The following is a 16,455-nucleotide window of genomic DNA, read 5'->3' on the forward strand; positions in this document are numbered from 1 at the left end:
AAAGAAAAGAAAGAAAGAAAGAGAAAGAAAGAAAGAAAGAGAGAAAGTAAAGAAGAAGAAGAAAGAAAAGAAAGAAGAAAGAAAGAAAGAAAGAAAGAAAGAAAGAAAGAGAGAGAGAAAGAGAGAAAAGAACGAAGAAGGAAAGAGAAAGAAAGAAAGAAAGAAAGAAAGAAAGAAAGAAAGAAAGAAAGAAAGAGAGGAGAAAGAAAGAAAGAAAGAAAGAAAGAAAAGAAGAAAGAAATGGTTATAAACCCTGCCTTCCATCAGCAACGACAACACATATTTCCGACAAGAACAGATGCAAAAAAAAAAGCTCCGCCAAATTTTTGAAAGATAATTAAAAAAACGATCTAGCCTAGGCCTGAGATACATTCACAACACAGGCTGACTCAGATACTTTCTGAACAAAGCTGCTGTGGACAACGCTTTGTCGAAGGAGGACTCGACTGTATATGCAGCCGAAATATCAAGTTTCCTTTCAGAAGTCTCTCAATCACGCCGCAAACATTCCGATATCTACGCCTTTATATGTCGGTGTTCGTTCCCGCGAGACCAACGACAACTTCGAGCACTGTTCGTTGGTTAGTACGAAAAATACAGCGCTTCTACCGGAGCCCTGTATAAGCTTATTTTTTAAAGCTGAGCTTAAAGGTCACTTCTCGAATCGTATGACATTTGTTGGAGACAGTTCTTGCTGGCGGTTAACTGTCTAGCATATAGGACTCCCACAGCACATCCACGTCGCTGATGCCGTAGAGTCGCAAACAGGTGTTCCGCATCGTTGAACGTTATATGGTGCAGGTAGAACGCCTTGTAGCATTTCAATTGTCACATTCCGCAGCCACCATCTTCTACTTTTGCGATCTGCGGCTGTGTTGTTTTCTCAAGTCGAAAGATCCCATGCAAACGCAAAAGTCTATGTTCGCGTTATATAAGTGAGCGGGAAGGTCTGGAATACTTTTGAAGAGATCGCTACGGCACAGAACCGAGTGCGCTCCAGTCGCAGTTTGAGAAGCTCGATATAGGCTCCCTCCACGCGTCGGCAAATGGCAGCGCAGCTGGGCACCGCGCTCTTGAAACGCGGCGATAAACAAAGCGGCCGAGGCAAACACAATGACAGGACAAGAAGAAAGCGAGAGACGTCGGCACGTGCGCAGGTTACACCAGTGGAGAGCTGATAAAGCTAACCGCTCACGTTGTCTTACTTGTGTTCCCGACTCGAAGGGTTGGTTCGGCGCCTTTCGTTTATGTTTTTTTTTTTTTTTTTCATTTTGCGCCTTTAACCTTCGCGTTTCCCCGCAGTGCCCACAGTCATTCGCGGGCTCCCTGGGGCAAAAGCTGCGAGGGCACTTGCCAGAGTCGCAAGCAAGCAGCAGTCTAGTACCTCATGATTCGCTCCGCGCATCACTCGTGTCAGAAACACTCCACTTCGTAATGCTTCTACGCCCGTGCAAGTAGGCGTTCGTGCTTGAAGGCCGACTGCGTTTCTAAAGCTATTGTTCTTGACTCCAATGTCATGTCGTGTGTTCATTCAGCATTGGGATTAGTTCATTCAGCGTTGGGATAAGCTGCCCTATACCGTTAATTAACTCGTGCTAATTATGGTTCTCTAAGGAGTGCCTGTGCACCTGTGCACTGCATGCCTAGAAGTATGGTTCAAGCGACTGGAATGGCAAGAAACAGAAATAAAGATTAACGGAGAATATCTCGGCAATCTAATATTTGTTTGTAGATGCCATAACGCTCTTCAGCAAGGATGGCGACAAAATACTATATATATATATATATATATATATATATATATATATATATATATATATATATATATATATATATATATATATATATATATATATATATATATACGAAGACAGTATAAGAGTCGGGCTAAAAATGAGAAGTATGCTGAGGACAAATGTAGTGTTTAATAGCCTGGCGAAGCAGAAAGAGTACACTCTCGGCAACCAGTCCTTCGAGTCTGTACACGAGTATGTATACCTTCGTCATTTGCTAACATGGGATCGTAGTCATGAAAAGGAAATTCACCGAAAAATGAGCATGGGCTGGAGCGCATGCGGCAGGCACTCCCAAATCATGACAAGAATTCTCCCGCTGTTCCTAAAACGAAAAGTATACAATCATTGCATACTTCTAGTTCTAACATATGGGGCGGAAACTTGGGGAATAACGAAGAAACTTGAGAAGAAGCTAAGGACCACGCCATGCCCAATGGAGCTTAAAATTAAGACAACAGAATTGGTCAGACGACAAAGAGGTGTAGCTGATATTCTAGTAAATATTAAACGAAAGAAATGGTCCTGGGCCAGCCGCGCAGAGGCGTAGCCAGGGGGGGGGGTGTTGGGGGGTTCAAACCCCCCCCCCCCGAAATTTTTCGATTTTGCTTGCCTATATACGTATACACGCACACATACAAACACACGCACAAACATACATAAAGTATGGTTGAACCCCCCCCCCCCCCCCGAAAAAAAATTTCTGGCTACGCCCCTGCAGCCGCGTAATGCGTAGGACAGACAACCGGCGGTTAGTTCGAGCAACAGAATGAATACCAAAGGAAGGGGGAAGAAAGCCGAGCATGGCAGCGAATTTAATGAAGCCAGGAAATTAGAAAGTTCGCAGGCACAAAATGGTGTCAGCTCACATAGGACAACGTAATTTGGAGTAAGCAGCTTTTGTCATGCAGTGTACATAAAAACAATAGTCTGAGAATGATGATGACGATGCTGATGAAACATTTCCGGGCAGCGTAGGTGAAAATAGGAAGAACTTTAGCTGTGCTTCATTTACTACGTATCCCGAAAACTTTATGCCATCAGATTCCTTTAATTCTCGGCTGTGCTGGTTCGTGGTTCGCTCTCACGTTGCCGAGGCAGAACTGCTGCGATTAGCCGTCGCACTTTGATGTCTAAACAGCACTCTTTGTTGAAGGTCACTTATCCAGGAAGAAGTAGGCTGATCATCATTATTTGGAAGCTAATGTGCGTCTGGCATTGATGCCGATATACTGTTTGAATGTCCTTATAACAGCAGTAAAGTATTTGTGAAGGAGCGACTTACGTAAAATGATAGCAACTGGGGCTATTTAGCAAACGTTTGATTTAAAAAAAAAAAACAATAGCGCTCGTACTATATGTATACTTCAAAGGAGTCTCATAGGCACCCTAGCATGAAATCATCCGTTCATTATAATTTGAGTTCACGGTTCTGCACTCTAATTTTCCCATAAAATGTGGCTTACACTCGTCTGTTTTGTACTGTCGTGCAAACGTTTTCTTTTCAGTTAATATATTTTCATTATTAATATTTTATCCATCGGTGTTTTTCTATCGGTGATTGCTCGCGTCTAGCTTAATGTTTCCTTCTTTTATGTGGAAATATGCGGTTCAGCAAACTTTTTTACACTGGAACGCACTGTAAGATTGCACATCCTGCTGTCGAGCATTATAACTAGTGACACAAAGTAAAGCAATATTTTGCAGCGGTAGTATATAGCAACCACCATATACGCCGTATGGTCTTTTTTGGTTTTTATTTCGTACCGAAAATGCTGAAACCTAACCATAATACACGTGTCAGTACGGCAAAACGTCCGCATGAGCGACATTTATAAGAGCTCCACGATGGAAGAACTGAGTAATCTTGATAAGTTATCTCGCCTGCGTATAACGAAATACTTTCGAAATTTAAAACTAAACGCAGAGAAGCAAAGTTTCGCCTTCGTCTCGCCGACTTTCTACGAAGCACTGGGAGCCGAACTAAAAAAAAACATGACTAAAGTGAATAATGTCTGACCTTTGCGAGGAAAAAAAAATAATAATACCGAGCAAGAGTTATTGCAAACAAAATAAACCTCAAGTAACAGGCAGGAGACCAGTAGAAATACGGGTGATGGGGGCGTATTGGAAGTATCAGAGTGTACAAACACGCCGCAGTAAGTGGCGAAGCCGTCTCCCAATTTATTGGTTCTGTTTCCCGCGCTTAGAAGCGTCACCGCCAATATAAAAACGTCGCATTTATTGACTGACGAAAGGGAGGGAGATGGAAGAAATGTATGGGAGGGAGGTTCTATCTCCGAGAGTATTAAAGGCCGGTAAGGCTCCTCGACTGCCACGATATCGCGGAAGCAAATAAACACTCTTGCTGACGCGCATTTGCCGAGCGTTGTACTATGATTAACTTCGTTCAGCTCGAATACGGTCGGCTGTGCATGCCTCGCCAGGTAAATATTCATGTTGTTGTGACGGCGGCTCAGTGTAGAGGTTTTCAGTAGCGGCTTTGGTTCTCAGTAGTACGTGGCAGCCGGGAATATCTGCAACAGACGGGCTCCGACGTGCCATCAGTCGTGTTATTATGCTGTATTGTGTTCAACTAACGTGTTGTACGCTTCGCTGGGTATTTTCTAGGTGACAACTGAATGAGAGAAATCAAGCATCTATACAGACAGAACAATTCTTATAACTTTTTTTTTTCAATCACGCAATGACTCTACTCGCAAAAAAACAGCTATTCACGCCTGGATATGAAAGCTACCAGCCAATCCTGACATTGGACAGAAGGATCGAAGGCGCAAGATTAATCGCAAACAGCTTTTGCTAACGAAAATGGTTGTGAATTTTGGCCACAGATTCTTAACGCAAAAATCTGTGGAAGTTCTCTTGGAGCCATAGCCGCAGTGGGGTGCGTTATATGTCTCGTGCGCGCTACTGAGTGTGCGGTGGGCACTTATGCTACATAAATTACGTTGTCAAATATATAAGTGACATTTGTTCACACACTACATAGGTTACGTGCTTAATCAATATCAACTACCACGCGTCTACGGTCTGCTCTTGAACTCGCAGTTTCTCCATGTTCGGTAGGGCCCCGCAGTGGTCAAGGGTGGTGAACCCAATCTGGCATCTGTCTTGTTGCCCATGTCTCTTCACGTCATTTGTGGACCCTGAGTGCAGAATACGTGGGCGCCCATGGCAGAACAGCCGTCAACTTTCTCAACTAAACTGCATACTTGTAAGCCCCATGGGTTCTGATGAGTGCAGGTTTGAGTTTCAGGAATGATGCTCTACTATGGCAGAGTGAACTCCCAAACACTACACCCAAATAAGCGTACAGCCGAGCTATGTTTCTCTGAACACCTATAGCGAGAGGCAAAATTTGGCTCCGATTAGTTCATGCATGTCGCGGCAGCGGCACCATATGTGCACGCGACTCACGCGTGATCGAGTAGTGGCTTCTTTCGCCTACAGAACGGTGCAAAAGTAAAGCGATCGGTTGTACCGTTGCAGAGAAACGAGATAAAAGCATTGCACGTTTTTATTACGTGGGGTACCCTCTCTTCCCCAATGCCAGCATCACTGAAAAAAAAAAAAAACGTTTGTACGTTTTTTTGTTTTTGTTTTTCTTTACTGAAAACATCATCCGATGGGACAAACCAGTACGAAGCAAGGAAGATAGTCATTTTAGAAAAATTTTAAAGACATTTTATGCAAAAAAGCAAGCTTACGAGAGCACTTTCAGTTCGCCGCACACGCATACACGAGCCAAATATGTGAGACGCACTACGAACATCATCTTGCAGCATGCCTGAAGATGTCTACCCTATAAGCACGTGTGCTGTGCGTATGTCGCCCCTCAGGCGCAATTTCTGTCAGATCACCCGCTTCATCAGGACTTGACAAACACGCGAACATTGATGCCACACGCTTGCTAGCAGCGGTGGGCGGTCTTTAGTTTGGGAAAGGTTGTTCACTGGGAATCATGGGATGGGGTGACATGCGCGCGATGACCTTATTAAATTCGCAAACAGGAAACGATCACAGCGAAAAGAAGCTGGCTTACAACTTCCGCCAAATGAGGTACAAAGCCTGCTTTCTCTGTAGCAGACCGAAAAAAAGATGGGTAGAGGATAAAGCAGGGAATACGAAAAAAAAAAGACAGTCGCAAACCGCAGTGACATTTTGATCCACCAATCAAATACAGCAAGCAGCAGTTATGCTCCTACGGTTTATCGGTGGGTTTTGAGACTTCTGCACAACGCTGACAAGATCCTGCCAGCATTCGTGAAACCTAGATTATACATACAAGCCTTACAATGTACTTGGAAATAATAATTAGACCTTTTTTTTTTTGTTGTTGTAGAATAAGTTTCCAAGCCTACTATGTATGCTGCTGCTATACCTATAGTTCCCTATCCGTCCGATAATAGCCTTAGCCATGTCATCTTGCTGTAGGAACAGAATTCATCACTCTGTGTCACACACTCTTCCCTACACACGCGTGCGTGTAATGGATTTTGACAGCACTATTTATTTTGGTTTTTCAAAACTTCTGACGATGACGCAGGGTAGTTCAACAGCGTTCAGTCGTTTGCGCAAAGCGTTCTTAGCATACTGGCTGGAACGCTGTATTTTATACCATACGGCCGTGAAACCGGCGCTCTTTGTACTTTCCGGGGCAAGAGAGAGAGAGAGAGGAGGCCTGTGAAGAAAAATACCGGTACTAGAGAAACACACGTTTGTTATGCGCAAACAGAAGACCAGCCATACTGAGCCCCGAGTGGCTTGCTGGATTTCTTCGCAGTTACATACAAGTAAATTTGTGTATGCAAGTGCACAAGAAACGCGGCTGTACGGACAGTGACAAGAGCGGCAGAGTGGCGAGGCAAGCGCCACCTATTAGCCAGGAGATGAAGTGCGAGATCACGGTGCTGAGTAGGTGAGGAATTGGGAGTGGCGGAAGGGCAGAAGAGTAAGACGAGGGCGAAAGGATAACACCGAAGTGTCACGATCCCGATTAAACAAAATGCAGAGCTGGTGAAGTAATAGAGTGCCCGAATCTAATGCAGCGGGTACTGGGTTCGATTCCCAGTCGCGACAGGGCGCCAGCCGGTTTTTTTCTTAAAGGGGGAGAGGGGTACCCCAACCTGGTGCTCGGTATAGTGGGGACACTCATCCTCAGAAGGTGTCCTCTCCTTTCCTACCTCTTCTATCTTTCACTTCCCTCCCGCCTCCATCCACCTGAGGCTCCACCATGCTCTCTTGTGGGTTTCAGAAATTACTCTTTCCTAATCTCAAACCACTGTCCAAACGTCACCGCTGCGTTTAGGCGAGTTCCTCCCATATAACTAGCTACGTCCTGAAATGGCGTAGACATACCAACGGTCGTGTTTTGATATTTTTGAAGGCTTGCTTTTCCTGACTATATTGGCACTGCCTCTAGCAACTAAACGTTTGCATTTTTGATGGAAGTAATGTTCTATATTTCTGTTTAATCCGAACCTTACTCGATGTTTCATTATTAAGATGTAATAAGGATATCCACTGGATGGTTATCTTCTTTGGGGTGAAACCTCTTTTTGTAAATTAGTTTTCACTAACGTGTCTAGTTAAAACATTCTTGAATAAAAGAGGTGTTTCACGCCATGTTCAATGAACTGCCATTTGTCTTACTAAAAAAGATTTTGTACATTATAGGTAGATGCTATGCATGTTCCTAAAAGAACACTTGCGAATAAATACTGACATGCCCAGTTATGTTTTTTAATGAGGAATGCGAGATGTATGGGGTTGAAAAAGCGAAAGCACTCGTCGATAACTTTTTTGAGGTTTAGCATTACAGAAAGCTGAGCTAGCTGGTAGGTATTCATGTTAAATAGACAGGGCGTGCAAACACGGACACAAGAGAGAAGTCAAGACACTCCAAACGCCTCTAACACCTGCAAAGGCACACAACGGCGGAAAAGAAAGAAGGCACGAAAACTTATCTGCGCATGCCCATGAAATAAGTGAACCTATCAATTCGGCACGCGTGGTGGTCCACGTGAGAGATAACTATTCAGACACTTGATTTCTCCTTTATGCAGGTTAATCGATGGTTGGCTCACGCATGCGCCATCACTATTATTGATATGCCAGGCCGCAATAATTAAACACGTTTCTTCATTTTTGTGCCGGTACAAAATCACGCATTCATCGAATCCTGACGTGCACTTACACTCTCGACAATGCAAAGATAGATTAGATGGTGGGCCTCCGGTTAGCGATCTCTTATATTCCATTAATCTCTGGTTAACACAGCGACCCGTTTACCCTACGCAGAAGCGGTCGAAGCTCTTATATACCAGCACGTACGGCAATCAGTGAATTTGTCGGTATATTTCACGAAATAAATGTCAGTCCGCTTCTCGGCTATCACCCGTTCATTCTTTCTCTGTACGGCGGCACATCTCTTACCTAGCTTATTGGCAGCCGTGAAAACAACATTAACTCCGTAGCTACCCCCCCCCCCCCTTTCTTTGGCCTGTCAGATACGCAATGAGTGTAAGGAATACCGACGACACGCTTTTTCCTATTCCCTTCTGCAACCATGCTCGGACTTAACAAAACGGACTTCTTTAAGCATTAAGCGACAGTTGCCACTGTCACGCTAGGATCACCTACACCTAAAAGACGCGTAACCTATGCGTTAAAGCTGGCACTCATTTTGTGCTCACACGACTTAGTGAGAGAAGACTTAAGACATGACATGGCTATACCGTTTTTTACAATCTTAGAATGTTTTGACGAGAAGTTTAACAGCGGTTTAGAAGAGCTAGGAGATTATTGCCAGTAAACGTGGTTCTTCTGAAACGTTAAGGCGTTTGTGGTGTCTTGCCTTCTCTCTTGTGTCCGTGTTTGCACGCCCTGTCTACTTTGGGGTGGGGCGGTTATGTCTGTGTTGTGCGCATATATAAAAACAGCTAGCGATCATCTTAAAAATGCGTGCCTTGTTGCTAATTTTTTTGCCCAAATAAAGGTCCCCCCCCCCTCGCCTTTTTCTGTATGGTGTTCGAAATGGAAGGAGCAGAATGGAAACGACGAGCGAGGGAGTTGAAACACCTCCGCAATGAATACTGCGTAACAACTCCGCAACCGAACGCTTGTATATTCTTGCATTACTTTTTACTACACAGGTTTCAACTTTTCTTCATTCACTGCGTTGTTTTTTTTTTATTTATACTGACTTTCATTTTCTTGTAGTGAATATAATTAGTTGCATATGGCGTATTGCTTGAAACACTCCGCCTAAATCCGAATCGCGGCTAGCGGTGCCTGATCTCTCACTTTTAATTTCATATTCGTTGCATCTTGTGAAACAAAGCGTTACAGGAGCGCTCATGTTAAGATCATGACCACACGTACCTGCTGTCTAATTTATAGCAGCTGCTCACAATACGGAAAAAAAAGGACAACGACGAGCTAAAAATGAAGCAGACATAGAATGGAAGGAGACTTAGAACGATACGCACAAGAGTGGGAGTCCACGACGCACAACTCATCTTGTTTAGTTGCGCAGATTCGCAAAAACTGCAGACAGCATTTTTTGCCAGAACGCCCAGGTAATGCGACGGGGTGTCTAAATGTATTCCACAATTTTTAGTGTGTAAGGCAGTGTAATCTCCCATTTCGACCGCACTTTAAGACAAACTTAAACTCACTTAATGCAGATAGCGCAGTGTATCTGTCTACTTATATGTCATAAACCAAGGGATAAAATTAACGTCATATGCGATCTCTCCTTTTTAAAACGTGCACTGCTGCAGCTAAAGCAAAAGTTATTTGACCAACGTTACTGTATACTGCAAAGAGCTTAATCCATTTCCTGTTGGGTACACGTTTTCTCCCTCGGCCGTCAAGCTAATTAGCAATAATCCGCACTGTTTAATCAAACAGGAAGCATATTACGCTGTGCGCTGACCAGTATGACGCATGGGAGTGTAATGTGGGCCTAGAGACTTACCGTGTGCATTTTCTCTTTCTTGCCTCGCTTCCAGTCGGGCACGTGTTCAAGAAAGTGCGGCAGACCAAGAAACGAAGAAAAAGCAGCTACGGATCCCTGTTCTCCTCATTAGGTAAGAACACTTTGTCCGCGCCCCTCCCCTTTTTCTTTTCCTTCAGCCCCCCAACGTACGGTGGCGCGTGTTTCGCACGCGCCATCATTAGCCGTCTTAAGTTTGCCTTCCGTCTCTGCCTCGCCCGGACAAAGCAGCGCCCACGCATGCTCGTTATTCATTCTGGCTCGCGAGAACTCGCACTGGTCCGTAATGAGGTGCATAGACACAGTTGTCGTGCGAGGATGCTTCTTTTATGTCCCTCGCCGGGCACAGAGTGCGCGATGTTTTGCCCCAACCGTTCTCTGCCCTATATTTCTGATGACCTTTTTACGTTGGCTGAACTTGTGCGCTTCGAGACAATTTCCTGTTCGCAGCGGCTGCATAGCCTCAAAACTCTGACGCCCGTGATGCAGTGGTAAGACATTGCTTTACTTTGCCGTCCTCCGTCAAGTTTCTCTTTCGGTAAATGAATGAATGAATGAATGAATGAATGAATGAATGAATGAATGAATGAATGAATGAATGAATGAATGAATTGCTACAAGTGCAAATAGATTGCTTGGAAGGCCCTTTATGTCAAATTTGGAGCTGTATTTTGTATGGATAATTTTTTCTGGCTCTCCTACCTGTCGAAAACGGAGGCACTGCTTCGTGCGTACCGATGACGATGCCCAATATGAGACAAGACTACAAATGGGGCTCAATGTAAATTAAATGCCACAGCTAGTGCTGAGCATGGGACACCGAGGGACGCGTACACACCTGAATAGAGGAAGTAATCAACGCACAAGAAGAAACGAAAAGCAAGCATCGTCTATGTCTTTCTTTTCTACTCCCACTTATAAATAAGTGTGTACCTCGTGTTGCACCAGATGCTCTTTTTGCCACGAAGGCCATAAAGAGTCAAACACGAAAAGCACTGCTACAGTATATGTGGGCCCCGATATCTCACCTGAGGCATGGGGGGAAATCTTTTCGAAAGTCGTCTACATCCGGTTGGCTGGAAAAGCCGCTGTATCTTTCAACCGTCTGCTTGGATCGGCTGGAACTACCATGCACCGAATTGTACCGCAAGCTTGGAAGCGAACGCGGGTAGAGCATTTTGTAAAGCGTGCAGGCACACGCGAGATATTTCGCTATTCAACTACCAATGTTGTATTTGCAGTTGAAGCTTCCAGCTTGACTCTATAGCACACTTTTGTACCTCTCAGTTCACGCTCACTTTCTCTATCATCCGACCCATGTGCTGTTACTGTTTTGAGGTTTCGATAGTCACGACGAACTACCCGGCACTTGTGTCAGAATTACAGCTGGTGGTTCATAATTTCCGCAGTTTACATAATCGCCACCCAGGATTAATAATGTTCGAAATGAAATTACGAAACATCACCTTTTTGCCGCTTTCCTGTTTATTTTCTTTGTTTTAAGCCACGTCATTTTTCTTAGTCAAAATTTTCCTCAATATAGCCTCATGTCCGTAAATTAGGTAGATGGCAAATTAGGTGGACATAAGCTGCTGCTGTCGCAGTGCGTGGCCCGAGAGCCGAATGAATCGCTGAAATCTCCCGTCTTTTTTGACATTTAATGCCCATCGAAATGCGACCGCCGTGACCGCGATAGGACACGCTACTTCGAGCATACTAACCCCAAGCCACTGGGCTACTGCGGCGTGTACGACAAGTTTCTTGAAAGCAGGGTTTACGTTAGCGGAATGTCGTATGCAGGGCAATTAAAGCGAATTCGTGGGCGCCGACTCGCGCGGGCGCGCGAATTTGCTCACAACAGTGCGATTCAAACATCTGACGTTAGGCGCATCACGTAAAATCGATGCGTTAGCAAACACGACGTGGCATTCGCCCTAACGTAAATGTGGTTAGACGGGCACATCAAAGGACGGTATGTGCGCCGAGATGCTGGAAGACAGGAAGAGAGGAAGGAAAGGGAGAGAGGGTAACTTTTAACGACAGTAGAAAAATTGCGGCGACGCTGCTTCCTCATTTCGAAAGCTGCGCATCAGTGTGTGCATTAGTTTGTCGCTTCTCTGTCACCCCCTCCCGGGACCCCGCCCTCTTGTCGGTGTACTTGTGCGCTTTTGTTTTGCTCTGCAAGACACAATGGGCATAAATGTATGAAAGCTGACTTGAAGGAAGATGTCTTGTTGTCACGATGGCTATTGCGAAATTGTTCACTTCTAAATATGGCTGTTACTTCTTGGATGAACGCCTTTGCTGCGTGACGTGGTTCCTTTCGCTCTCATTTTTTTTTTCTCTTGACCTCCTTCTCTTTTTATTCATTTTTTGTCTATTCATTCGCTTGTTTTGTTTTTATTCCTATATACTTCTACGTCTGTGTCCATGCCTATATACCCAAGGCCTTTTTCATGGCTGAATTTTATCTCTCTAGCTCATTGGCCGTCCCTCTGTTGAATGGGATCATTAGGTCAATTCTGTACCGCCAGCTCGAAAGCTCTCTTCGGGATTGAGCCTTTTCAAAGTTTAATCGCTGTCAGTTCTCATAGAAGAACGCGCTTAACATGATCCCCCCCACTCCCCCCCCCCTTTTTTTTCCAGATCCTATTGTTCGGTTCTTTTTGCTCCCTGCTTGCTTCAATCTACGATTCTTATGCTGTACATTCCGTAAACACATACGTGGTTTGAATTAAAAAAGGGTGATTTTTTTTGCGCTCTTTTGGCTATGCATAACGGTTTTGCACTTTCGAAGGCCAAATTGACACGTTCTGGGAACGTAAGGCGCTTTGATGAGATTGCAAATTACAAAGGATTTTGGAAGCGTGAAATAGCGTGGATAACACTGGACTCCTCAATATGGATTTATCCTTTCATGAAATCTCCCTGAAAGAAATAAGTTTATTTTGCCTGGAGGACCATCAGGGGTCCCAACCATGGTGCCGCTGTTCGTAGTAAGTTATTGACCTCCCAGTGTAACTTTACAAGAAGGTACACACCTGTACGTGCCTACAGGATACCAGTGACGTAGCCAGGGAGGGGGGCACACCGGGCCCGTGCCCCCCCCCCCCCCCCGTAATTTTTTTCTGCCATGTGTTACCGAGCACGAAATGACACTCGACCACACTTACCTGTCCGGACCCCACGTCAGATCAAGGGCGTGCCCCCCCCCCCCCCCTCGAAAAAATTTCTGCCTACGTCACTGCAGGATACATACGTTTGAAATTTTTATCAGATAACTGGGAAAACGTGCAAACTTTTCTCCATTAAATTAAATTCATTAAGCTCTCGGAGTTTCCATGCGAAAGCTACGCTGTGCTTGTGAGGTGCTCCGTATATAGGGGGAGGCCGAAATAATTTTCACTGCCTAATGTTTTTTTAACATTTACCTAAATCTATGTACACAGACGTTGTTGCACTTCGCCCTCATCGGGCTTAGTATACAGTCCGACACCCCAGCCACTAATATACCACTGCGAATAACTTCTCTTACTTTATGTACGCTGGTTGTTCTGACGAGCAATAAATTCACCTCACACACGAATATTTCATTCTTTATTCCTCTTACATAAAAGTTATATAGAACCATAAACCTCCTTCACTGGTGGTTGTGTGCTAAATTCCTGATACCGTTTATACGCGTCGGTTCAAGTAGCGACAATTCAGAAATTAGAGAACTACAGCCTCTCAAGCTGCGCTTATGGTCTATAACCATAAGGAAGGACTTTTGGAGCAGAAACGCTATCTGAAAGGTGATATAAGTCCACTAAAGTGCGGCGTAAAATACGTGCGTCCGTGCGTCTGGAAAACAACCGGCAATTACAGTTTACGGCTGCGTAGAAAGTCTCCACGAGCGAAACACAGGGAATTAAATTAACGAAGAAGCCCAGAAATGCTGATTGCAATCCTGCGCCTAACATAATAATTACTATCGCACGCTTTTCTTCTTCTCCTTCCACGATGTCTACAAGCGTAGCAGCAGAAGCAAAATGAGATTTGTGCACAGTTTGCTCCTTCCTGGTAAAAGCCGCTAGGCACGGTGATTACCTTTCTGCGCTCGCGTATAATACCACGCCGTAAAGACGAGACTACCGCTACCGCGCGCACCGAACGCTGCAATATGGTTGGCTCGCTTGGGCACGTCTGCGTAGGAGGAGGCTCACAGCGACGAATCGAGTCGGCGGAGCTGGTGGGCGTGAACCAAGTCCCACTGTCGCGCTGAAAAGGCCGGTTGACTTCCGGAAATAGCATCTCACAAGGTGGCAAAGATGGCGACTGCGCAAATAACGTACCGGCTCTGAGCGCCACAAAGCTATAAACTCATGCCGACTGAGCGAAGTGCCGCTTCGTCGTATTCCGCGAGCTACTTCCCATTTCGGTAATCGTCTCCTTCGTTTTTACGAGTTTCCGCCTCTTTTTCATCTGGAACTACAAAATATGTGATTATAAAAGGATCTTCGCAGGGTTTTATGGCGAGTAGCTGCCTCCGACGCTAACCCGTCAGCTCTGTGGAGGATTGCCCAGTTTGCTGAGACCACTTAGCTTACTTCCCGAACGAAGTTCGGATGTGTCGCCTCTAAAAACTAGCAGTCAGACATTGTGACAAAAAGGTTTATAAAGAGATGAAATTACTAAAGGCCGCGTAAACAAAAAAGCATCATTGCGATATCCGGCCGCTGCCTCGGTATTCAAAAAAGGCAGTTCGTATGCCCTGCCACTTCGTAAACGCGAATACCGACAGACTGCGACAGCAAGCGACACGATAATAAAGACACCGACCAATGACAGGCAGTTCGAGCAAGGTAACAAAAAAATAACATTGTGAGTGCTACTCGTGTTGCTACGATGACTCTGCTCATTGTACATTTAGTGACACTACGAGCAGTCAGCAGCGCTGCGAGATGTGGTGTGCAAATCACGAATGTTAGATTAGTTCAAAATGCGCGTAAAAGTGGACAGTGGTTTGAGAAATGAGACTAGAGAACATACACATCAATAAATACGGAAGTGGTGGTGAACGATATACGCAAAACACATACGTTCATCGCTGCAATCTCTGTACATTGACTGAGGGTCACGCAGTGATCGTGCAGACGAAAGCTGATCGTGCCCTGCTTGCAAAATCTTCCCTTCAATCCTTCTTCATTCTAAAGAACTCCCTGTATTGCACAAGAGTTAACCCGCTGCCTGCCAAAGGCGGTCGGTGAACTGCTATGCGTAAAAACTGGGGCCATATTACCAAAGCCAGCGATTCGGCGTGTGGGAGTTATTGCAGGTTCCAAAAGCTATTAAACTTGGATGTCGTGTGAGCCAAAGTACTTGACACGTTTATAATTCCCTTAAGATAACCAGTATTTTTTCTTATGATTTTCAGCTGACATTTGCAGAGTACCAGTGCGCGTGTCGATACACCTATGTGCCTTGAAGTAGCGCGGTGGGCGCAATTTCCATGTGAGATGTCACCGAACCATGGCAAACGAGTCCCTCTAGTGTGAAATTCACGTTGTAAAAGGGAGACAAAAGCAGGCTCAAGAGCAAGATTCAGTGCTGGAGTTGCTCTATGCATGCGTAAGCGTTTAGAGCTTTTTGTAGCGAAGAAGATGAACTGTGGGTCCGTCACCAACGCTTGGCTCAGGAACACCGCTCGTGCTCGGAAGCCGTGTCTTGCTTTGACGTTCGCTTTTGCGCCCAGTTCTATCAGATGAACACCTTTACAATATGTATAATGTAAACATAAAGAATTCATTTTTTCCCTTTTCTTCTGCAGGGTAGGATGGTGAGGAAGGGCAGGTATAACTGTACGACATTAAATAACGAACGGGACGGCAGAAATATCCTTGGGGCGCTCATTCTAACCTAAACGGAGGGCGACGCAGCGCGCGCTATGTTCAGTCGGTGGCCAATGGGTCAAGCCTCATCCTCTGCTTCCATTCCTCTGGGCATGCAGGGCGTCTCTTTCACCTGCTCTGCTGTCTTATCCCGTCGAGCGCTAAATATATTCAGCTATAACAACGGTATGCGGTCAGTGGGGACACATCCTTGGACGAGCACCGCCTTTTCTTACACATATTTACGAGTCATGCTTCGTTACTTGTAACCTACCTCTACAGGGCAGCAGCCTGCAAATGGAGCCTTCATAGGGAGCGTGTAGCCAAGTATGTAAACGCCGTTGTTCGTTCAGACTATATTAGACTTATGCTTAAGCTTTAAGAGCAGATATTGCAATTAAAGGTAACGTTCCTCGCCAAGGGTCTAACAAGCAACATGTTGAGTAAGTTGACGCATATCTTAACAAATCCTAGTTGTACGTCAAAGAAATAGCGCTGTAATTTCTTTGACAATATATACCCACGTATGCAGGCGTTCACTTCTTTTCTTTTTTCGTTTTCATATCTGACGTTCCACGAGTCACACAGGGAAAAAATTGGCCGCGTATCTGCGTGCGTCGCTGCAAATGGCGTGTAAAGACGATAGAAGAGGCGCTGTGTGAGATATGGACGCCATCTGGCAATACGTCGGGAAACAAGAGTGCTGTGTTGCGTGCTGGTAGTCCCGGCGCAGCAGCAGGCGAAGACCGGCGGTGACCAACGCGACCGGCGG

The 16,455-nt window shown here is 45.1% G+C and overlaps 1 protein-coding gene across 1 annotated transcript in view; it reads left to right on the plus strand.

Moving 5' to 3' along the window:
• Positions 1 to 16,455, plus strand: part of LOC119379023 (Kv channel-interacting protein 4) — a 501,724-nt gene that overhangs the window by 242,994 nt on the left and 242,275 nt on the right. The window contains exon 3 of the mRNA XM_037648158.2: positions 9,830 to 9,907. Within this exon, the coding sequence (XP_037504086.1) occupies positions 9,830 to 9,907 (78 nt within the window). The remainder of the gene's footprint in view (positions 1 to 9,829; positions 9,908 to 16,455) is intronic.

This window comes from Rhipicephalus sanguineus, chromosome 1 (genome assembly GCF_013339695.2).
Source record: "Rhipicephalus sanguineus isolate Rsan-2018 chromosome 1, BIME_Rsan_1.4, whole genome shotgun sequence".
NCBI classification, from domain to species: Eukaryota; Metazoa; Arthropoda; class Arachnida; order Ixodida; family Ixodidae; genus Rhipicephalus; species Rhipicephalus sanguineus.